The following is a 24,117-nucleotide window of genomic DNA, read 5'->3' as shown; positions in this document are numbered from 1 at the left end:
TCTTAGAGCTAACCACACAATTTTGCATGCTCGCCTGTTGTACTATAGAAAAACAAAGTCTACTGAGATCTACAAAAGTACTAAAAAGAAAGAGGAAAATGACATGGAGATTTGATGATTAGGAGAGAACAAACTGGACCACAGTGAAAGATGCTGGATACTGAATATCCAAGAAAGGAAATATATTTTGGCGATCTTCTAGTGGCTTCTTTTATGGCATTTCTTCGTTTTAATTGTCCAAGACTGATGAGTGGACTATTATTATCTCCTGTGACTAGATTAAAGCTGTAGAGAGATGGAGTAGTGCCATGTGCCCTTTAAAAACACTCTACCTTTATGGTAAAATTACTAAACCATACTTATTAATATACCATATGACTGAATGTGCCACGCATCTGAATTGTTGTACCGCGCCATATCCGTAACATAAACAAAATACTCTTGACCTATGACTGTAAGTAACACGACAGTCCTTAGAGTAGCCAGTTAGAGCTCTTGGGGAAGGCTTTGTTCTTACTGTTCTACTCTGTCAATTCATTTTAGATTTACTGATATGTTTAGTTAAATTCTGGGAACATCAGCAGAATATTAGAGAAATGCTTCCTGTATAATAGACAATTAAAATGGTCAGTTATAATAAAGTTTTCAAAATTTAATAGAAACCCAGGATATCTTATGAAGATGGGAGTTATTTCTTGAAATGATCATTTGTAATTAGATCTTAGAGACAATGTCTGTCTATTGGGAAAAAATAACTACTCTACACATGGAGTTTTAAAGTATGTGGTAACTTTTTGTTATTTGTAGAAATCTATCTCCCTGTAGCTTTATTTCTTCTCTTAGGATTAAATTAGATCATTTTTAACATTTAAAAGATTTTAAAGAGCATGTTCAATGGAAACTGTAGATAATGATAATTAGGAACTTTTCTTTAACGAGAAAAATAAGTCTTAGTGTGTGTTTGGAAGAGGGTGTAAAATCGTATCTTAGTCAGGCTGAAATAAAATCTTTGAAAGCTCAAACCCAAACCATATTAATAACTTTACTTGTAATACATGTTAGTCTATTTGTGATATTGTCTAAATCATAACCGATTGTGTATAAGTGAGTACAACTTTCCAATTTGATTTAATTATCCTAAAAGAAGTTACACATTTAATTTAATATTCCATTGTTAAATAAAATAAGAACATAATTCTCCCTGCTTAATTATTATTTTCCCCACAACATACAAGAAATGATCGATAACTTACGTACTGCTAACAGCACATCTTCAGTGTAATAGATTATTAGAAAGGTATAAACTTTATACATCTTTTTAGTGCAAGGAAAATAACATAGGTGATAAATCCTAAAGTGAATTGACAATATTAAAGCAGCTTTCAAATACAACCAATTTATTCCCTAAGAATAGTTTTCAAAGAGAAAATAATTTCAACTTTGGGCTTCCAGTTCCTGTTCATGGTACAGGATATGCTTGTAGTTGTGATCTTGGCTTTCGACACAGAGGCCAGGAGCAGTGCATTCACTCTGGGGCTATGACCGATGTCCAGAAGTACCAGCTTCGGATTCAGGCTAGGCTCGGGTGTAAGAGACCCACTCCTTTGCTAAGACACTGACTGACTCTGCTTCAATGCTCTGTAATTTCCACGGCATAGGAGGGCTTCCTCAAGGGCCACTTATGCCACCCTTTTGTCTTGGATGTGCTCTGATTACCACATAGACCAGCTATGTGAAGGATGCTCTTTGCTCTATTAGCTATCAAATAGCAGGGTGACTGTTTTGAGAGGCCATCAAATTGTTACTATATTTTTATGCCAAGACTTATAAAATGGGAATTTTCTAACAGATTCTTAAGTTTCTATTTATCTTCTGTGTTTATGTGTTTATATCTGCATGTTGGAGAACTGACTGCTGATTATAAACCTGGCAGTATTATGTGGACAGGTTAATGGTCACCAGGCATGAACTCTGGTTATCAACGTTAAATACCAGTTCTTCAGGAAAATCTTCATATTTCTGTAGTAATTATCCTATTATTTGAAATGGATACGATATCCTTTCACTCAAAACCAGTGCTTCCCAAACTTCACCTATTTCACATGTCACTTTCATATTTTGCCATGACTGCGTAACACATATATACAGGCCACAATATCATGAGTGCTGTAACAGCCCAGGAGTGTAACAGTTAATAATCTCATTTTGTAAATAAAATAAAATGAAGCAACCTATTAACTTTACTTGGCAGTAAGCAGTAGAGCTAGAATTGAGAGCCCTGTGATTTAACCCCTTTATTTTTATGTAGTGAATCTCTTTATCTCTAATAATATTTTTTTGCTTTAAAGTCTATTTTGTCTTACATGACAAATTTTAAACTAGTGTTCAATCTAACTTTTCACATCCTTTTATTTTTAATCTTTCTGTTAAAGGTTATGAGTTATGTGTGAGTTATATCTCTTGTAACCATCATAGAACTGGATTTAGATTTTTTTTTCCTTCTAGCTTGACAATCTGTATCATTTAATTGGCTAACTAATGCATTTACATTTATTTTTATTTCTTATATATTTGGAATTCTTTCTACTATCTTGTTTTATATTTTCAATATTTATTATTCTATTTTTTCCTCTTTCCTGATTAGTTTTGAATCAAATTGTTTTTATTTCATTTCTTTCTCTATTATTCTGGAAATTATATTATTTCTATGATTTTAGTGCCTAATTTAGTGTTTCGAGAATATATATTTCGTTAAGTAATTAATCTAAAAGTTAATAATTACTTCTACTGCCCCCAGAGGAAAAAAATGACTCTAGTACACTTTAGCTCCTTTACCATCCACCATTTGCATATTTTTTGTCCAGTGTTTTCATTATATATTGTTTTCTTTCTCCCATTATTGGATGTTATTTTTTTTTAATGCTTTAGAGTAACCCACATATTTTCTACTTTCTTTGCTAACCATTTTTCTTGCATCTTAGATCTTCATTTGGGGAGCATTCTCCAACTTCCTGAAATATATGCATTGTATTTTTAAAAATTATTTGTTTGTTTATTTATTTATGCAAATCAATGCCACCAGTGAAGATCCCTTAGGACTTAGACCCAGACCCACATTGTCCCTTGTTCTCCAAGGGTCTTGGCTCATGCAGGGATTTCAGTTCTAAGTCCCCTCTGACCCTGGACCCAAGGCTCTAAATTTCTCATCTGCAAAACCTCCCAAGACATTCATACCTCACTTAGCAATCTGTTTTCAGTCCCCTGTTGGTCTTTAGGCCACAGGGATTTGCCTTTCTTTCCTGTGAACTTAGGTTTGTATTTTAACAGGTATTTTTTGTCATTTTCCCATCATTTCTAGGTATTGGGGAGGGAAAGGATTTTTCAGAATATATCATCTACCACTTTGCTAGAAATAGTAGTTCATATTTAATGTGCTACTATTTTCTTAATTTTTAAAAACTTTACTCACTTAAAAGGATAATATTTAAAGCAAAATAAATAAATAATTGTAGCAAGAAGAACTGTGGCCCTAGGGACCTTATCCCAAGTTAGAGGGCAAATGCCAGGGCAGGGAAAAGAGAATTGCATCTTGAACTGGTGGTGAGATCTAAGGCACAGGAGAAAAAGTGATGGGGATGGGCGGGGGGAGGTGGAGGGAGCTGAGGACCAGGAAATAAGGGAAGGAAGGAGGAAAGGAACGAATGAACGAATGAACCGAGGGAAGAAGGGAGGGAGGAAGGAAGGAAAGAGGGAGCTCCAGCAGAGAAAGGCCCCTTGAATGGGGAGGAGAAACGGAAGCTGGGAACAGATAAATGACATGGGGGCAAAGGTAGATGACAGCCCAGAGGCAGGCAGAGATTCTGGGGTGGGGGTGGGTGTTGGAATTTAAGGAGGGAGCCCAGGTGGGCCATAGATTAAGGGAGCGGTTAGTTATCCTGGAATAAAGAGGTCCTTAGAGGCTGCTTTGGACTCAGATGCCAATCTTCAGTTCAGTCCACTGTGGCCAAGGTGACAGGACACCAAGCACGTGAAGCTGGGCACGACGGATAACGGGGGCCCCTTTATTCAAACGGTGGCAGTGTACCTGGGGAGCATGGCCAGTGCAGGATGCTGACAAGCAAACAAACAAATCAAAACAACAAAAAACCCCAAACCTTTAATATCAGGCCTTCACATTCTATAGATTGATACAAAACCATTTTGCTACACATAGAAGAATGACCACTGCACCACAGTTATTAGAATTTCAAGGACAGTAAGGTAATGAGGCTTGGAATAGTAATACGGGGAGCTACTATTTATTTTACAGTTGAAGGTAGTTTACAAAGATGATTCCCCATCGTCCAACAAAGTAGATGTTTCTGTTTATTTTATAAATGAGAAAATGAGGTATCTGAGATTTGAAGAAATTGTCCAGGGCCATAAATAGCAAATAATGATGCTGTCAATAGAATCTAGTTCTTTCTTATCTTAAAGCTCATAGATTTGTTTTTGTTATTTTTCTTTTTCACTCTGCACACCTATCTTTTAAAAGTAGTGAAGTTTTTAAAGGCAGAAATAAAAAAAGTAAATTCAATGCTAAAATGACTTCAATGATAAGACCTGTGAAGCCCAGGGCATATTTAGAAAGTTTCCCATCCCAACATCCATATGGACAGACGCGAAATCTGACAAATGCTAGAGCTTTGGCTCTTCAGGAGGGTTTTGTCCAATTGTCCTCCTCCCTCTGAGGTCCCTACTCTGCAGTGAGTGATGCTGAGAAACCCCAGATGTAAGTGAGTTTGTGCAGATGTCCAGTTGTTTTCATAGGCTCTAGGAAATACTGAAGTGAGCCTTCCCCGCTCCAAACCCCTGACTGCCGTGAGACACGTAGACTTCAGTCCATCCAGAGCCCAGCCAATCGAGGCTGCCCCTCCCTTTGTCAGCTGCATCCCTTGTAACCCAGGACAGAAGCCTGGTAACAGCCACTGAGATCCTCGGTCTGAAGTGCAAATTTAAGGTGTGGAGAAAACCCTGCTGGAAACGGGGACGCGAAGCCGATGGGGACAGCAGGTCATCTAGATCTTATATGTTTATGATCGGAGTAGACGTGTATAAAGAGGTGTTATGTATGACAACTGAGAACAGTCGTGAGGAGGAGGCCTTATCCAGATTCAAGAATTCTCTGGAAGGCTGTGTTTTACAGACCCTTAGGAAAGATCACTCTTCTGGGCAGAGTTCTCTACGGCCTTTGGCTGCCTCTGTCATCCTGCATCTTCCGTGTTGCCCCCTTTAGAGTGGGACAGGGTTGACGGACCCTCTAGTGTCAGGCTCTGCTCAGAGTGGATGGAAACGTGCCCACAGAACCTACCATGTCATTGTGAAACCGGGATTCGGAAGGGAGCTCTGATCGGTCATTATGGATCAAATCACTGCAAAGAGATTTACACTTATTTTCAAAACACTGTCAGGTATTATTTCCTTCTAAAACTCTAAACTAAATCTGCCCAAACTATGTTTCTGTATCTGTGCATAAATTCTTGATTTGATTTTATCAAAACGTATAAAAGATAAAGCTATAAAAGACTCTTACTATTTACATTTACTTTAGTGATATAAAATACAGGCTAAATGTCTAATTTTAGTGATATGTTTCCCACATATTAAATAATAAAAATGATTTAGTTGTAGTATCACACTTACAGCATTAGTTTAGTCTGTAGTTAGTTGTATCTTTTATGTGAATTAAGTTTCTAGTTCCAGGAAGTGGTCAGGTGTGAATCTCAGATACGAAAAAGGACATTGGGGAACATAGCCAGATCAAGTGTGAGGAAGTTGTGGGATGCAGGAGGGTGTGGAAAAGGGAAAATTAATATGATTAGTTAGTAGGAAATAAAGTAATAAATAGATTATATATGCAGAAGTAAATAAAGAACTGAAAATATATGCTGCCACTATCTATCATCTATCTATCACCTATCTATCTATCATCTATATATATCTATCGTCTATCATCTATCTATATCCATCTATCATCTAGCTACTATCTATCTATCTATCTCTCTATCATCTATCTATATATCCAGCTATCAGTCTATCTGTCTATATCTGCTTTGATACTATCACTAACCAATACTGAGACCTTCACCAAGTACACAGCTTCTGTAGAACTTATTTTCCTATTTAGTTATTCATTCACTCATTCACCCATTCACCAGTCATTTATTGGATGCCTATTATATGGAGGTAGGATAGTTGATACCAACTGTATGATGCAAAGCAAACCAGACATGATCCCTAGCTCTGTGGTTTTAAGTGAATATATATATATATATATATATATTTTATTATGTGAATAGTCATCTGAGAAATGAGAATCCTACCTGCCACGCCTGCCTCACAGGACTGTGTGAGAATAAAATGATAGTGTATGTCAGATGCTCTGGAAGGGTAGTTATGCTGTATGATTATAACTCAGTTACTGCATACAAGATGCTAAGGATTAAAGGAGTTACTTTGTACTTTTAAAAGTTATCCTTACATGTCTCACAGGCCAGATGACTACCTAGGGTATGACACAACACCTTTCAAAATCTGGATTTTGATTGTTAATATTTAATTTTTCCACTTGGCTGTGATTTATGATGAGCTGGATGAATATGTATTGGCCCGGAGAAGTTCCATTTCATTAACGCGAAGGTTGTTGGAGTCATGCCCTTGGACTGTTGGTGTTCTAAAGAACATTACTGTCTGCAGATTGCCATGTACATGTTTGAAACAGGAGAAGAACTAAAGGGTGAGGAGGAGACTTAGATAGCAGGGCTCAGGGCTTTATCCTTCCACGAGAGCAATTTTACTAGTATTTGTTTTATTCAAGACCTATGAAATATATTATTAAAAAATAAAGAGGAAGTATTGCTGCCTTAAAAGCATATTGTAAACCAAATGTGGCACAATAAATTCTGGTGCTATGATTTGCAGGAAAAAAATGAAAATATGAGATCTGGTACTAATTCTTTAGCTATTAAGTATTTTGAATTCAGATAATACCATAATTTGGCCAATGGTTTGTGTATTGTGTAGCAAGTCTTTGGTATAATACATTAAGAAAAAAACTCAATTTCAAAGAAGAAGAAAACTTGCAGACTCTTTGGTCTGTATTGAGCTTAGTTGGTCTATTTTCCTACTGTGTACTTTGTTTATGAATCATAAACTTGATGTATGAAGTAGAAGAAGTACTTGGGATTGCTTTGTAGCACATTAGCTTTACACAGTATGATACAAACTAGCCAAAGGAATATATTTTATTTTCAAACTCATTGCTTCGGCATGCATAGCTAACAGATGTGTAGCTGCTACTCTTGGCAACTGTTACATTTAAAACAATATAGTAAAAACTTTAAAGGCTTTTTTACATTATCATTATTTTAAGAAAATAATCATTTAGAGCTACAGTTCTTTATTCATTTTTAAATATGATTACATTGATTTCACCTAGGCCATCTTAAAGCATAGACACAATAACCAAATTTGTATAAATCAACACTCGCTGAATGAATACATAGTACATACCCAGTGCAGTAAATCAAAACCCTAGACCTTGAAGGATTCTCAAAAAGCCTTATATGCTAGTTTCCTATAATTAGTGGAAATGTTTTCTAAGTTATCTGAATCATCCAACATAATTAGTGGTCTTCTTTTCTCCTTTGTAAACTAAAACAGCAGTTACATCAAGAAATCACTTGTGTGTGTCTGTCTTCAGCTTTATGAGTTTATAATTTTGTGACTCATTTATACTATTTTATGGTTCAGAAATGATATGAGAGATTTTTTTATATATGTTTTACTGAAGTATAGTTGATTTGCAATGTGTCAAGTGTCCGGCAAAGTGATTCAGTTGTACATATATATATATATATATATTCTTTTCAGATTCTTTTCCATTATAGGTTATTACAAGATATTGAGTATAGTTCCCTGTGCTACACAGTAGGTCCTTGTTGGTTATCTATTTTACATATAGTTGTGTGTATATGTTAATCCCAAACTCCTAATATATCCCTCCCCCACCCCCTTTCCCGTTTGGTAACCATAAGTTTGTTTTCTATGTCTGTGGGTCTATTTCTGTTTTGTAAATAAGTTTGTTTGTATCATTTTTTTAGATTCCACATATAAGTGATACCATATGATATTTGTCTTTCTCTGTCTTACTTCACTTAGTATGATCATCTCTAGTTGCATCCATGTTGCTGCAAATAACTCAATTTCGTTCCTTTTTATGGCTGAGTAATATTCCATTGTATATATGTGCCACATCTTCTTTATCCATTCCTCTGTTGATAGACATTTAGGTTGCTTCCACGTCTTGGTTATTGTAAATAGTGCTGCCGTGAACATTGGGGTGCATGTATCTTTTCGAATTATGGTTTTCCCCGGACATATGGCCAGGAATGGGATTGCTGGGTCCTATGGTAATTCTATTTTAGTTTTTTGAGGAACCTCCATGCTGTTCTCCATAGTGGCTGCACCAGTTTACATTCCCACCAACAATATAGGAGGGTTCCCTTTTGAGAGATGACTTTCTAGTGTTTCACTATTTACTGAATGTTGTACACCAGCTTTTGTTGAACCGTGTGTGTGTGTGTGTGTGTGTGTACGCATATATATTTAACTGAATTTATGGTAGACTGGAAATACATGGATATATGTTTAACTCATCATTTGTAGTCACTAAGGCCCCTAAACATTTCTTAGAATACATAATAAACAAATTATTGACTTATTTAATATTTAAACAGAGTAATTACATTTTTTCTACCCCATTATATACTTAGTTCCCAAGTCAAAAGCTGGAAGCTGCCCTAGTTTTAACTCCCCCCAACCCTCCTCCTAATGCTTTGTTTCTCAATCTTTGTACCGTTATCAACCCCCAAGGAGACTTTTGGACGCTCTTTCCCTAAAGCCCTCCCCACATGACATTTTAACCTCACAGGTACTCTGTGTTTGTACACTGTGGCCCCTTAGAGGACCACAACCACAGTATTATCTGAGATCTTTTTATCCCTCTCACCTCCACCAAGAGCCAATGAACACCTTTGGGAGCTTATTACTCACATTGAGAATTTGTGTTCAAATCAGTCATCAATTGTATTGATTTCACTTCCTACATAGAACTCATGATCACAGAACTGAAGATTACAGAGGACAGATGTTTTTATTCCTCTCTAGTTGCCAACTGAAAATTACCCAGATTTTGTAAGAAAAAGACTGAAAAGTTCATCTACTATGAAACTAGGAGACAACTACATCCTTAAATTATAAACTATAGAAAAAAGCCTTCAAATTCAGTGAAATCTGGACTAAAATGAGGAGAAATACCAAGAGGAGACACTGACTTATTCAGCTACTGAATATAATGTAGAGTTCTCTAAAATAAATGGTACAGCCTTAAAAAGCCCAATCAAAAATGTGCACCTAGGATCTGTGAGAACCAGGGAAAGTTCTAGACCTGGGACATCCTGAAACAATGTTTCATACCTCAGAGGAGCAGCTGACATCTGCTCAGAGGAGAAGCCTCAATGGTCTGCCAGGCTTTCTGGGAGCTGTAAATAGGAATCAATTTGGAAAACACTGCTCTGTGTAGTTTGCAGAGAAATACATTGCTGTAGCACAATCATAACACATACATCTTCATTACTAATCATGTGGCGGTTTGGATAACATCACTGGTCTGGATGATTTTAATCTTATCTGAAAATAAGCAGTAAGATGACACAGCCTTTCCAGCTGTAGGTGTGACAGGACAGCTTGTATCAGACGGATGATCCCGCCTATAAACCTACAAAAGCTAAACAGGAAAAAACAAACAAATAAAAAACTATTTGGCGGCACTTGGAAGCAACAAAGCAGACAAAGAAACTGGAGGGACCGCAACCCTTGAAAGAAGGAAAGAACGCAAAGTGATGCCACATGTACCCCTTTTTCTATGGAGGGACTTTGCAACCCAGTGACAAAGATATTGGAGCAAAGCAAAAAGCATCGTCTTCCCCAGGCTGAGGAGACAGATGTCACAGTTCAGGAACTGACAAAGAAGCTGGAAACTGTGAGTGGAGGGTCCCGAAATTTGCTACAGATTCCCCTAATTTGTTGACTGCTGGGCTTGTGCAGGCGCAGAAATTAACCGAGAAATTAACCGAACAGCCGCAGCTGGAAGATGAACTTCTGAGCAGACCTTCCAGCAGCTGCCGGGTGCTGGGAGAGGCCCATCCACTTCAAGCGCGTGGGAAACACTTTGGTGTCCTGGACAAATTCCAGAAGCACCAAACTGGGAATAAGCGTCACACACTACCACACACTACGAGTAAGGGCAGACCTTCAAGCCCAGCTCTGAACAGGAACAGGATTCATTCTCTCTGCCAACCAAAAGCAATTTCACCCTTGTTGGAGGAAAATAATATCATCCAGAGCCTCTGTAGGTAGGTTTTCACCCACAATGTCTGGCATCTAATTTAAATTTACAAGGCAAGCTAAAACTTTTAAATTAATAAAAAGAGGACCAACCAACTAAAAACTAACAATAGAGTTCTCAGAGAGGGACCTTAAAATATCCATGATTAGTATGTTCTAGCAAACAAAGGAGAATGGATGCTTTCAGCAGAGGCCTGGAATCCATTTTTATAAATTGAGCAATAATTCTAAAACTAAAAAATACCAAAAAAAAAAAAAACCCTAACAACACATTTAATAGGTGGGTTTAATTAATTAATTAATGGCATATTAGAAACAGCAGAACAGAGAATTAGTGAGCTGGTCAGTGGTAAGTATATAAATTGACACAAGAGAAAGAAGAGAAGTTTCAGGAGAACAGGACAGATGTGAGAGGTGATGGAAAGGTCTGAGTGTGTAACCGAGTCCCAGAAGGAGAGGAAGTGCAGAAACAATACTTGAATCCTGAAGGGCTGGCCGAGAACTTTCCGACTTTATAAATCCAAAGACCTTTCAAATTCCGAAGATATATGAAGAGAAAAACAAATCTAGCAATATCATTATCAGAGTACTGAAAACTAAAGAAAAAATCTTTTCTTAAAAGAATCCTAGGGGGGAAAAAAGAGATTATCTTCAGGGAAGCAACAGTAAGATTTTGGCTGAAATTTCAACAGATGTTATCAAAGCCCCAAATCAATGGAATGACCAAAGGAAAGAATGCCGCAAGAAAAAATAAAAACATCCAACCCACTGTTTATGCTTAGTACGTGTTACCCAGCAAAAATAACCTTCAGACAGTGCACGGATACATGAATGAAACAGCTAGGAAATCATCACCAGCAGACCTGCTCTTCATGTTGGGAGAAAACGTCCCCAGTTGGAAGCTCTAAGCTGGAGGAAGGAATAGAGAACACCAGGGAGAGTTAGTAATAATAACAGTAACAACAACAACATACTGGGGAGAGTTAGTAATAATAACAGTAACAACAACAACATACTGGGGAGAGTTAGTAATAATAACAGTAACAACAACAACATACTGGGGAGAGTTAGTAATAATAACAGTAACAACAACAACATACTGGGGAGAGTTAGTAATAATAACAGTAACAACAACAACATACTGGGGAGAGTTAGTAATAATAACAGTAACAACAACAACATACTGGGGAGAGTTAGTAATAATAACAGTAACAACAACAACATACTGGGGAGAGTTAGTAATAATAACAGTAACAACAACAACATACGGGGGAGAGTTAGTAATAATAGTAGTAATAACAACAACAACCAGGGAGAGTTAGTAATAATAATAGTAACAACAACAGTACCCAGTGGTAGTTAAGACGTGTACAAGTAACACCTATAAAATACCTACGTGAAAGGTGGGAGGGGAGTGAAGGAATCAAGCTGCTGTAAAGTTCGTGCATTATCTAAAAGTGGTAACATTTCTAACTTAAGGAAAATTCTGATAAGGTGCATACTTTAATCTTGAGAGTAGCCACAAACAAATACTAGAAGAACGCACAACTCAGATCCTAATAGTGGAGGAAAATATGCCTAACTAATCTAGCTAGGTAAAAAGGAGAGGTGAAAGGACAAACGGATGTGATCATTAAAAATAAACAGCCAATGGTCGACTTAACTCTGGCCGTATCAGTAATTGCCTCAAATGTAAACGGACTAAAGGCTTATTACCAATATCATGGAATGAAAACGGGAGGTATCAGTGCAGGTGACCAAATATTTAAATGATAGGAACAATTTTATGCAGATAAGTTTTATATCTGAGATCAAGGTCAGCAAACTGACCAACAGGCCAAATCTGGCCCACTGCCTGCTTTTGTGAATAAAGGTTTATTAGGACACATCTGTGCCCATTTGTTTATATATCATCTGGGGCTCTTTTCCCACTACAATAACAAAGATGAGACTGTTTGGCCCACAAAGCCTAAAATATTTGCTATTTGATACTTTACAAAATAAATTTACCTAACCCTGACTTAGGTGAAATCTACAAATTCCTTGAAAAGCACAGCTTACTAAAACTAACATAAGAAGGAATAAAAACACGGAGGAGTCCTATATCTATGTTTAAGGATGATCCTATAATTGTTTTCAACTCCCCACAAGGAAAACTGCTGACCCAGGTGGATTCACTGGTAAGTTGTTCCAAAAATTTAAAGAATAAATGCTCTTAGTCTGACCTGATATTTCCAGAGAGTAAAGAGGAGAAATACTTCCAAACTCTCTCTGTGAGTCAAGCCTCTACTTGATAAATTTGGTAAGGAGAAGACAGGAAAATTATAGGCCAAAATCTCTCATTAAAAGAGACAAAAGGCCTCAAGCAAAAATTTAGCCAATTGAATCCAGATAGAGAAAGAGATCACTTTGTAAAATTCCATCTGTGGGATTTTTGGGCATTTTTGAACATCGGGGGTCTGGTCGACCGTGGTGGGGCCTCCCTGGAGAGCCCCTGTGGGTCGGGACCCAGCCAGGCTGGACATGATCTCGGGCACCGCAGGCCAGTGTTGCCTGCAGTGTCTGGTTAAAGGGAGGCTTCCGGTCTGTGTCACAGGGCAATCTATCTGTTGGTCTGTCTGCCTCTATCCATCTCTATGAGACAGAGAAATGTTGAGAGAGAGAATGAGAATACATTATGAAGACAACAGTTTTGTTCTGTAGGTGAGAGACTGGCTTAACATTATCTCTATGTAATTCATTGTAGAAGGAAAGAAAGAAATCCTCTGATCCTCTCATGATCACAGTAGACACAGAAAAAATTGTAATAAAGTTCATTACACGTATATGATAAAATATGTTAGTGAACTAAAAAGAGAATTTTCTTAAAATGATAAAGGTAATCTACCATAACCTTACAACAAGCATCATACTTCATAGGGAAATACTGAACACTTTCCCCTGAGTTCACTGAAGCCACTTTCACAACCTCTGCTCAACATTATTTGGATGGTCCTAGCCAGTGTTGGACCTGGCAGTGTGGCAGTAGAGCAAGGAAAAATAAATAAAAGCAATAAAGATTATAAATGAAGAATGTAAACTGTCATTATTCACAGTCTATATGATTGCACATATAAAAAACTTAGAAGAATCTGCCACAAAATTATTAGAATTAATAAGCGAATTTAGCAGTCACTAGATGCAAGGTCAGTATATAAAAATCAGTTGTATTTTTATGTACCAGCAACAAACATTAGGACATGAAATTTATAAAATACATCAATACAGTATAATCAGAAACATGAAATACCTAGGAATAAACCTAATACCTAATTAAACTAAGTAGGTAAATGAATTAGAAATAAACTAAATAAGTAGGAATAAACTAACAATATGTAAGTTCTCAATATGAAGAGTACTTACAGCCTCATATGTAAAGCCACTGTTGTGTGCAGGTGAAATTCAATAAGAATTACACAGAGACAACTACTTGTAAAGGTCTGGCCATTTGAAGGGATCGAATATAAATAGTGGTCTAACTCGAGTACATCCCCTTGGTTCTAAGTGATGCCTGCTATCAAAATAGGTCCACTAGACGTGCTTAGGAAATTTGATGCCATCTTGGTTATCAGTCAACAGGCCCAGAATTTTAACTCCTGGAAATTATGAGCTAGATTCCTGGGGATGGTCTCTTGATCAGCAAGTTCCTTTTGTATTGACCATTTGTGATTAGTAACTTGTGTATTGATCCAAACTAAAGTGTAGGACTCAATTCATTTGAGTTGACTTCTAGCATTTTTTGTAAACAGTGTAGTGAATTTATGTGTATTACAACCATCTTTTAATATGCCTTAAATTACTTGTCCCTTTTTAGGCTTACTGTGGAATCATGATAGGCCTCTGTGTTCTTTTGGTGTGTTGAAGATATAGAAATTGATTATAATTGTTTTTAAGCTAAATTTGTCATTAATTTAAGAGTGGGAATCATCTTTACATAGTACCTCCTAGGCCTTTCCTGAAAGCATCCTTACTTTCTGAAGATGAGAAGATATTTCAGGCCCATTTTTTTTTAAATTTTTTTATTTATTATTTATTTATTATTATTATTATTATTTTTTTTTTGGCTGTGTCAGGCCCATATTTTTTCATTCTATTCCAATATTTCATGCCAGCCACCTTACATTAGAATAAGGAACCAAAATCTTGCAACTAAAGGTACAGATTTGATTGCTTATATGATTGATCCCTTGCATGTTTATGGGTAATACAAAGTCTTTTTTGTCTATTTTAGGGAACATGAGCTCATGATATTTCAATTTTATTTTATCAATCTTTAAAAAAAATTCTTGTGTGAAATGAGTTTCTACACTGTCTATTACCATCATTTCATTGATTCTACAATGCACACTGGTCTGTACTTTATCATATATGAAATCCATATGTATTTTACAATTGATGGCATGACATGGTTTAATTAGCAGCATTTTTCTTTCTTAAAAATCCATAAAAGAATGCTGTATCTTGATACTGATGACATAATTGATTTGATTCAGTGCGTATAGATTATCCTCCCACCTTTGCCATATTATGGTGAGTTTCGTCACACCAAGTCATATGTGTAATTTATAATTGGGCCAAAGCAATATCACCACAAGGCTTTCCTTGCAGCACCTACCAATATGAGGTCCCCCAAATTCTGCTGAAGTTCAGGATATGACCTTCTTCATTACCTGTAGTTCCAGGACCCTGTAAGCCATGGAACAAATACTAGACTGGTTCTCTGTGCAGCCTTTGTAGGTGTGTGGTCTACGTATGAAGTACAACTCTTGTCACTGAATGGTAAGCTGGCCATCCCTGATTAAATAAAATTTGTTCTCAGCTAGATATTTAAGATCAATTAGTCATTTTAACATAAAACTAAATTCTAATCTTGCATTAATGTAATATTTTTCAGTAAATGACTCATAGATCTTCCCTATTATATTATGAATATTTCCATCAAATAGAGATAGTCAAAGTTCTATTTTTTTGCTCTTTAGACTTACTGTTTAAAACTACAATAAACCAGGTAAATAATTCACTTTTCCTCAAATCTTTGACAATTTAATGTATTCACCCAAGTTTTGTCTTTTACTCTCCTCATTCATATTCCAGGTATTTTACTGTAAGAAACAATTTCCTTCTTTTCCTTTGATAAATAAAAACACATCTACTACCTTGAATATGTCACATAGTTTTGTCACTTTTCTCTAGTTTAGAATGAACCATCCATATTAATTGCAACTTTTAACCTAAGCTTCTATTCTGTAGAGAAAACTTGGAGGTAGCTAATTGAGCATAACAGGCTGTCTGTCATATGCAAGCAATGAAGCAGCCTAGCAAGTTACAGCAGACATAATAAAACATCCTACAAACAACCCAATCAAAAAATGGGCAGAAGACCTAAATATACATTTCTCCAAAGAAGACATACAGACATACAGATGTCCAACAGGCACATGAAAAGATGCTCCACAATAATTCTTTGCTAATTATTAGAGAAATGCAAATCAAAACTGCAATGAGGTACCACCTCACACCAGTCAGAATGGCCATCATTTTAAAATCTACAAATAATAAATGCTGGAGAGGGTGTAGAGCAAAGGAAACCCTCCTGCACTGTTGGTGGGAATGTAAATTGGTGCAGCCACTGTGGAGAACAGTATGGAGGCTCCTTAAAAAAACTAAAAATAGTAACTACCATATGATCCAATCCCACTCCTGGGCATATATCTGGAGAAAACCATAATTCAAAATGATACATGCACCCCAGTGTTCATTGCGGGATTATTTACAGTAGCCAAGACATGGAAGCAAGCTGAATGCCCACCCATAGACAGATGAATGGGTAAAGAGGATGTGTTACATATACACAATGGAATATTACTCAGCCATGAAAAAGAATGAAATAATGCCATTTGCAGTGACATGGATAGACCCAGAGATGATCATACTAAGTGAAGTAAGTCAGACATAGAAAGGCAAATATCATATGATATCACTTCTATGTGGAATCTAAAAAAAAAGGTACAAATGAAACATTTGCAAAACAGAAATAGACCCACAGACCTAGAAAACAAACTTATGGTTACCAAAGGGGAAAGGGCAGGGGAGAGATAAATTAGGAATTTGGGATTAACATATACACACTACTATATGTAAAATAGATAAACAACAAGGACCTACTGTATAGCACAGGGAACTATATTCAATATCTTATAATAACCTATAATGGAAAAGAATCTGAAAAAGAATATATATATACATATATATGTATAACTGAATCACTTTACTGTATACCTGAAACGTTGTAGATTAACTATACTTCAATTAAAAAAACTTTAAAATAACTAAATAAATAAAAATAAAACATCCTTACAACCCACAGTATCCTATAAAGTTGCAAAAATGAAGATAAAGCTTTGCATCATCCAAAGGCAAATCCACTGTATAACTAATTAATCACTTGGATTATGTTTAAGCTGACACTCCAACCAACTTAATTACTGTTGATATCAGAGTTTTTTCAGAGCTATAGGTCAATTTATTTATTATGTAATTCTACATTTTCACAATCTTAAATGTTACTGGAAGAAATGTTAGCTTATCCAATAAGTAAAATCAATATAGAAAATATAGGAATTTCAGATTAACTAGTCTGTTTATGAGAAAACCAACCTAAATCTTAAACAATAAAATAAAATTTTGTGCTTGTATTACATACTACACTGATAAAATCTGGAATAAGACATAACGCTGTTTTTTAAAAATTTGAGTTATAATTCACATACCATAAAATTCACCTTGTTCAATTGTACAGTTCAGTGGTTTTCAGCATATTCACAATTAGTTGTGCAACCATCACTGCTGTGTAATTCGAGAACATTTTTATCTTCCCCCAAAGAAACCTATAACCCTTTGCATCACGCCCCTCCCCCCTCCTTTAGCCCCTGGTGACCACTAATCCACATTTGTCTCTGGATCTGATATTTTATTTAAATGGAATTATACAGTATGTAGCCTTTGGTATCTGGCTTTTTTCATGGAGTATAATGTTTTCAACTTCATCCATGTTTGTAACATGAATCATTCATTTTTATACGTGATAATATTCTATCGTATGGATGAAGCACATTTTGTCTCCATTCATCAGTTGATGGGCACTTGGGTTGTTTCCTCTTTTTAACTGTTATGAATAATGCTGATCTGAACGTTCCTGTGGAAGTGTTTGTATGGATATATGTCTTCAATTCTGTTGAGGATGTACCTAGGAATGGAATTACTGAGTAGTATGGCAACTCTAGTTTAATTTAACTATGTTTATGTTTAACTAAATTGCCAAACTCTTTCCAAAGCAGCTACATCATTTTACACTCCCACCAGCAGTGTATGAAGGGTCCAGTTGCTTCAGAGTCTCATCAGCACTTGTAGACATCTCTTTTTTACTGTAGCTGTCCTGTGCATGCGAAGTGGCCTCTCATCGTGGTTTTCATAAAGCTTTTTTAAGTCAAATGTATCAAACTAGTTTGATATCTCAAAGGATTCACTTTGATTGTGGATTTAGATTCTTATATTAAAATTCTTTTGAGTTAGCCATTTCTTGAAAATGGATTTTTCTTGAAAGACAAGCATATTCAAAGTATTAGAAGTTCAGTTTCTTTTTTTCTCTGGGAATTCTTTAGTTAACTGTATGAGAATTATGTAAGTACTCATTGGTCTACGTAGATCAATCAGAACGGGAGCTCTGTTCAGTTAATATCTGTCTGCCCAAACCACTATCCCTAGGGTGCAGAGAAAGTAAGAGATTTTTTTCACCAATTGAAAAGACTTTTTTCTTATAAATTTATTTATTTTATTCATTTTTATTTTTGGCTGTGTTGGGTCTTCATTGCTGTGCGTGGGCTTTCTCTAGTTGCGGCAAGCGGGGGCTACTCTTCGCTGTGGTGCGCAGGCTTCTCATTGCAGTGGCTTCTCTTGTTGTGGAGCACGGGCTCTAGGCGTGCGGGCTTCAGTAGTTGTGGCATGCAGCCTCAGTAGTTGTGGCGCACGGGCTTAGTTGCTCCGCAGCATGTGGGATTTTCCCGGACCAGGGCTTGAACCCGTGTCCCCTGCATTGGCAGGCAGATTCTTAACCACTGTGCCACCAGGGAGGTCCGGAAAAGGCTATTTTTTAAACACAAAGGGAACTAGCAGTTTCAGTTTTATCAACTTGGACATAGACAGAAATTGACACAGAAACCTAACCCTAGAGTTTAAAGGGCTGTTCTTTAGTGTGGACAAGACATTTTCTTAAATGATGTGAACTTTTGTAGCATGCAAACGACCAGACATGCAAAAAGCCAAACAAAGAGGATTTTCTGTCATCCATCACCCAGCTCTCAATTCATCCCTGAGGTCTGCCATCCAACAGATTTCATCCGTAGACGGATTCCCTATTGTTGCTGCTACTGGTGAGGAACGTATTATCCATCACAAACAGAGCAGAAGAAGAGACAGATTTACCAAGAACCAGAACCAGCAGCAAACAAAACAAAACCAGAGTCAAAAAAAGAAAACAGAGACTGAAAGTAATGTTCTGTTGCCTCTTGATATTAAATCCAGGAGCCAGGAAAGGGCATCCTTGGGCTCAGAGCCTTCATGGGGCACCCTGCTCAGAGGTCCAGCAGAAGTCCGTCTGGGCATTTTGATGGGACCTCCAACACTCTCAAAACATAATTCTCAAAATTAAAACATAATTGTTAGAAGAACAGATAGGAAATGTCAAAGTTTTAACTCATTAGTGAGAAAACTGACAGGGTGACAAGCTGGTTCCTAAGATGATGTACATATAGACATACATATATAGTCATTGAACAGCAAAAGGGAATGCTGAAACATTATTCACTTCATTCAAAACTGGATAATGTTCTCTAGATCAGTAAAACCCTAACCTTGAGATTATCCTCACTATTAAGTAGTGGTTATTTGCTCCTTATCAGTTATCTTCAAAGTAACATCTAACTTTTACAGAGTTATAAAATTTTGGGACCGTAATTATTATAAGAGTAAATAGTAAGTCAAAAAATGTTCCATTCCCCTAGAGAGTCAAATGCCCTTAGGCCCTTAGAGAGCTTATTAGTTAATCCTTAAACATGGCATTAACATGTAAGGCAATTTTTTTCTTAATCTCATTTCCAAGTTTAGATATTTTTTTCTTAACAGAAAGGAGGCACTTCTTCTACTCTGAGCAACTGGGTGATTGGGGTGTCTTTAATGTGATACGGAAGTTTAGAGAAGGAGCAGTTTTTCCCTTGGGTTGAACACATTTTTGAGAGCCTTATCAGACAAACCCAAGCAGTTCACAAGTAGGTACGTAAATCTAGAGTTGAGGGCTGAGACAAGGTGGAGAGAAACCCTGGGAATCAGCAGCACATAGAAGGATGTAAAGCTTGGGACCAGATGACACATCGAGGGAGCAGGTCTTATGTGGGGAATAGAGGTCAGGGTTGGGAGGGCTGAAGAGCTCCAGTGTTTCGTGGTGAAAAAGAATAAATGTCCAGCCAGAAGGCACTAGGTGGGAAAATCTATGAGAATAAAGCATCTCAAGATCAAAAGAAGCAAACGCTTTGTCACATGCATGGTGTATGGAGAGGTCAAGAGGGTAAAGACTGAGAAACGACAGGATTTTGCTACATGGAATAATTGGTGACTTTGATGAAAGGAAAAGGCTATTGGGGGAAGCGGCAGGGACAAAGCCCGCTTCTGTTTAGTCCAGAAGAGAATAGACAGAGAGGACATACAAACAACTCAGGTTCTTCAGCAAAAGGTCAGTAGCTAGGAGAGGGGATGTCAAAGAAGAAAGGTGGGTTTTTTATTTGTTTGGTCTTTAACGGTGGGTTATATCACAGTCTATTTGTATAGTGAGAAATCACTTTTTTTAACTTCATCAGTTCACAGCAATGGGAGGAATGCTGCAAATGTTAGTGATGCATAAGGTGTGTGCTGATATAAACTATCCAAATCTTAACGTAACCGATACAAAATATATCAGAGGGCTGGGAGGCAGCAGTCATGGTTCTACAGAGACCCTGAATAGCTTTATAAGGCAGAAAGCTTTACAGTGCATCTTGAAGGATTCAGGCACATCTAAATGACAGGAAGAGTCTTCCATGCAATGGAAGCAGAACAAATAAAAGGCTAAGAAATAGGAGAGTAGAAGTAGATTTGTGCTAAGACTATGACCTTCACATTGATTTAATTAATCTGGCTGGTTAGACCCCCCTGCAAACCTCTCCCCTCAGTTAGGTTAACAGAAGAATGGAAAATGCCCTAACACGTTCCACTTAAAATATGGTGTTCTAGATTCTTCAGGAAGCTATGCACTGTCCTCAGATCACATAAGAATACTTTTGAGCTTCTAAACAAAATATTTTATTTTTTGAGGAAAAATTGTGTCTTACTTATTCACAAAACGTTTTTTAACATAACTTCTTAATTCACCCCCCCTCCAAATGGTAATCATTTGCTGTATAGATTTCTCTAATTTTTTTTCAGAATTTTTATTTGTTGACATTGTAGAACATTTCATGTCTGTAATTAAGTATCCATGAAAAAATTTGTGAATCTTCCTAGCTCATCTTGGATACATTTTCATAGTAGAACTATTATAGAAAACATTTCCCTGTTCTTTCAAACTTCTCTATAACCTAAACAACACTGTCTAAAATTTCACAATAGTCTTTTTTTGTGCAGTGATTTTTAAAATACAGATGGAGAGTTGTGATGTAATTCTGTCTTCATGGGAATAATGTGGAGAAAACAGTACATGTTAGTTTATCCATACTTTACTGTAAAGGTAAAAACAAGATCACTGAAGAGAGGTTTTCAATAACCACTGTGGTGAGTGTGCTAAGGAGATTGATGAGAGATGACAAACTTGCAGGTGTTTGATTGAAGATGGATATTATGATGGTGAAATTGACCAAATGCTGTCATTTCTGTATATCCTTCAGCAGAATTGTGCTAGTAAAATAGTAGAAAAAGCAGGTACTAAGAGTAGACTTAAGGAGGGTGGCAGAGTTAGGAAACACATTCAAACTGGTTTCACTTTTTTTTTTAACATCTTTATTGCAGTATACTTGCTTTACAACGGTGTGTTAGTTTCTGCTTTATAACAAAGTGAATCAGTTATACATATACAATATGTTCCCATTTCTCTTCCCTCTTGCATCTCCCTCCCTCCCACCCTCCCCATCCCACCCCTCTAGGTGGTCACAAAGCACCGAGCTGATCTCCCTCTGCTACGCGGCTGTTTCCCACTAGCTATCTATTTTACGTTTGGTAGTTAAACCTTGTCCTTTGGCAAATTAAGAGTATCCATTTTGAACGATATTTTTTCCTCAGGCATGTATATGAACTTTTCTCACTGATTGAACTATTTTAGCTTTTCTCTGAAAGTAACAGAGGAATTATTTATAACATTGGTCACTGACACCTCCCCATCTGTAGCCTCGGTTGCATTGCTTTTTACTATCTTCAAAGAGTTTATAGACGACGCTGCCTTGAAATGCTCTTGTTTCAAGGTACATCTGGTAAATAAATACTGGGGGCGGTGATATGACCTTAGAATATTCAGAGCTGTAGGACTACTACTCAGCCGGGTTTTCCCTCTAAAATTTTGCCTGGATTATTTCAAAATAAGTTAGATTTAAAGTTTTGATTATGCTGACCTGTAATTTATGGATGCATATATGTTTTTACTTTGTAAATATAGTTCATTTACCCCTAAAATGCAAGGCAGACGGATGGGGACTTCAGGAAGAGCCATCACCAAGAGCACAAGCGTGAGTGGAGAGATGTACACACTGGAGCATAATGATGGCAGTCAGTCGGACACGGCTGTGGGCACTGTTGGAACAGGTGGGAAGAAAAGGAGGTCCAGCCTGAGTGCCAAAGTGGTTGCCATCGTGTCTCGAAGGAGTAGAAGCACATCCCAGCTAAGCCAAACAGGTGAGTGAAGTGAATTCAACTTACACGTCTCAAGTTCTCGCTGGAGAGACGAATGTCAACCTTCATGCAATGGCTTGGGATGGGATTGTACAGTGTATGGATTCTTCTTTACAAAGAACGTTTGTTTCTCTGTTTCTGGAAACCTGTTCCACGTGTGGGTTTTGTTTTTTTTTTTTTTTCTGTACAGCTGTCTAACCAGGTATCATTTGTCAATCCCTAAAGTGGTCAGGTATTTTGTGGAAAAAAAAAAATAAAGCCATGTTTACAAATATGCAAGGAAATGCAAAGAAGTATTAAAGAACCAAATTGATGGAAATGCAAGAAAAGCAACAGGATTCTCCTTTTCAAAATGTTCCATAATACAATTACTTCTAATTTAGGCTATCTCCATATTGTTTTAGAAAAGAAGGTCAGTTGTGCAACTTGAAATACAGTCTTCAGGGGGCTGTGTGAATGTAATAATTGAACTGTGACTGTTCTATTTTCAATGCAAGTAAAAACCCAGCAGTTATTTTTACTTTACAAAAATGGGTCAGTGGATTCATGCAAAGAATAATGTCAATACAAATTTGAGTTTCAAACATTTTCTACTGCTTATAAATCTTAAAAGCTTTATATCCTCAAGGTATATAGAAAAAAGCAAACAGAAGGGAGGATGATTATTTGTGTATTATCAAATACAAAAAACTGCCTAAAATTATATGACATTTGATCATACATGTTAGATAATTCATTACTAGGCTTAGCACTATGGAAAATTGAAGGTAAGTGAAATATTGAACTGATTTAAATTGTCAGCACCTGTTTCTCCTGCCATAATCTTAGTTCCGTTTATTGTTCCTTAAGAGTGAAAGTCTTGGCACAGAATTTACTTAGACTAAAAACTTCCATGAAATCCTTTTTATAGTTAACTTGGCATCCTGGAAAGTACATTTTTTTTTGAATTTTACAATTTTATTTTTTTATATAGCAGGTTCTTATTAGTTATCCATTTTATACATATTAGTGTATACATGTCAATCCCTATCTCCCAATTCATCCCACCACCACCCCTCCCCCCCGCCGCTTTCCCCGCTTGGTGTCCGTACATTTGTTCTCTACATCTGTGTCTCTATTTCTGCCCTGCAAACCGGTTCATCTGTACCATTTTTCTAGGTTCCACATATATACGTTAATATACGATATTTGTTTTTCTCTTTCTGACTTACTTCACTCTTTATGACAGTCTCTAGATCCATCCACGTCTCTACAAATGACCCAATTTCATTCCTTTTTATGGCCAAGTAATATTCCATTGTATATATGTACCACATCTTCTTTATCCGTTCATCTGTCGATGGGCATTTAGGTTGCTTCCATGACCTGGCTATTGTAAATAGTGCTGCAATGAACATTGGGGTGCATGTGTCTTTTTGAATTATGGTTTTCTCAGGGCATATGCCCAGTAGTGGGATTGCTGGATCATATGGTAATTCTATTTTTAGTTTTTTAAGGAACCTCTGTACTGTTCTCCATAGTGGCTGTATCAACTGACATTCCCACCAACAGTGCAAGAGGGTTCCCTTTTCTCCACACCCTCTCCAGCATTCGTTGTTTGTAGATTTTCTGATGAGGCCCATTCTAACTGGTGTGAGGGGATACCTCATTGTAGTTTTGATTTGCATT

At 36.8% G+C, this 24,117-nt stretch overlaps 1 protein-coding gene across 42 annotated transcripts in view; it reads left to right on the top strand.

Moving 5' to 3' along the window:
• The window catches only part of RIMS1 (regulating synaptic membrane exocytosis 1), a 465,974-nt gene that overhangs the window by 378,858 nt on the left and 62,999 nt on the right, over positions 1–24,117 (top strand). For 24 of the 42 annotated variants that reach the window (XM_057527863.1, XM_057527869.1, XM_007166651.3 and 21 more), the window contains one exon: positions 22,217–22,452. The exons of 13 other annotated variants lie outside the window; for them this stretch is intronic. In XM_057527863.1, coding sequence (XP_057383846.1) covers positions 22,217–22,452 — 236 coding nt within the window. The remainder of the gene's footprint in view (positions 1–22,216; positions 22,453–24,117) is intronic. 5 more of the 42 variants (XM_028168809.2, XM_028168792.2, XM_028168759.2 and 2 more) reach the window with 2 other exon arrangements.

This window comes from Balaenoptera acutorostrata, chromosome 14, assembly GCF_949987535.1.
Source record: "Balaenoptera acutorostrata chromosome 14, mBalAcu1.1, whole genome shotgun sequence".
In the NCBI taxonomy this organism is placed as follows: Eukaryota; Metazoa; Chordata; class Mammalia; order Artiodactyla; family Balaenopteridae; genus Balaenoptera; species Balaenoptera acutorostrata.
Note: the sequence above shows the minus strand (reverse complement) of the source record. Positions and strands in the feature narration are given on the sequence as shown.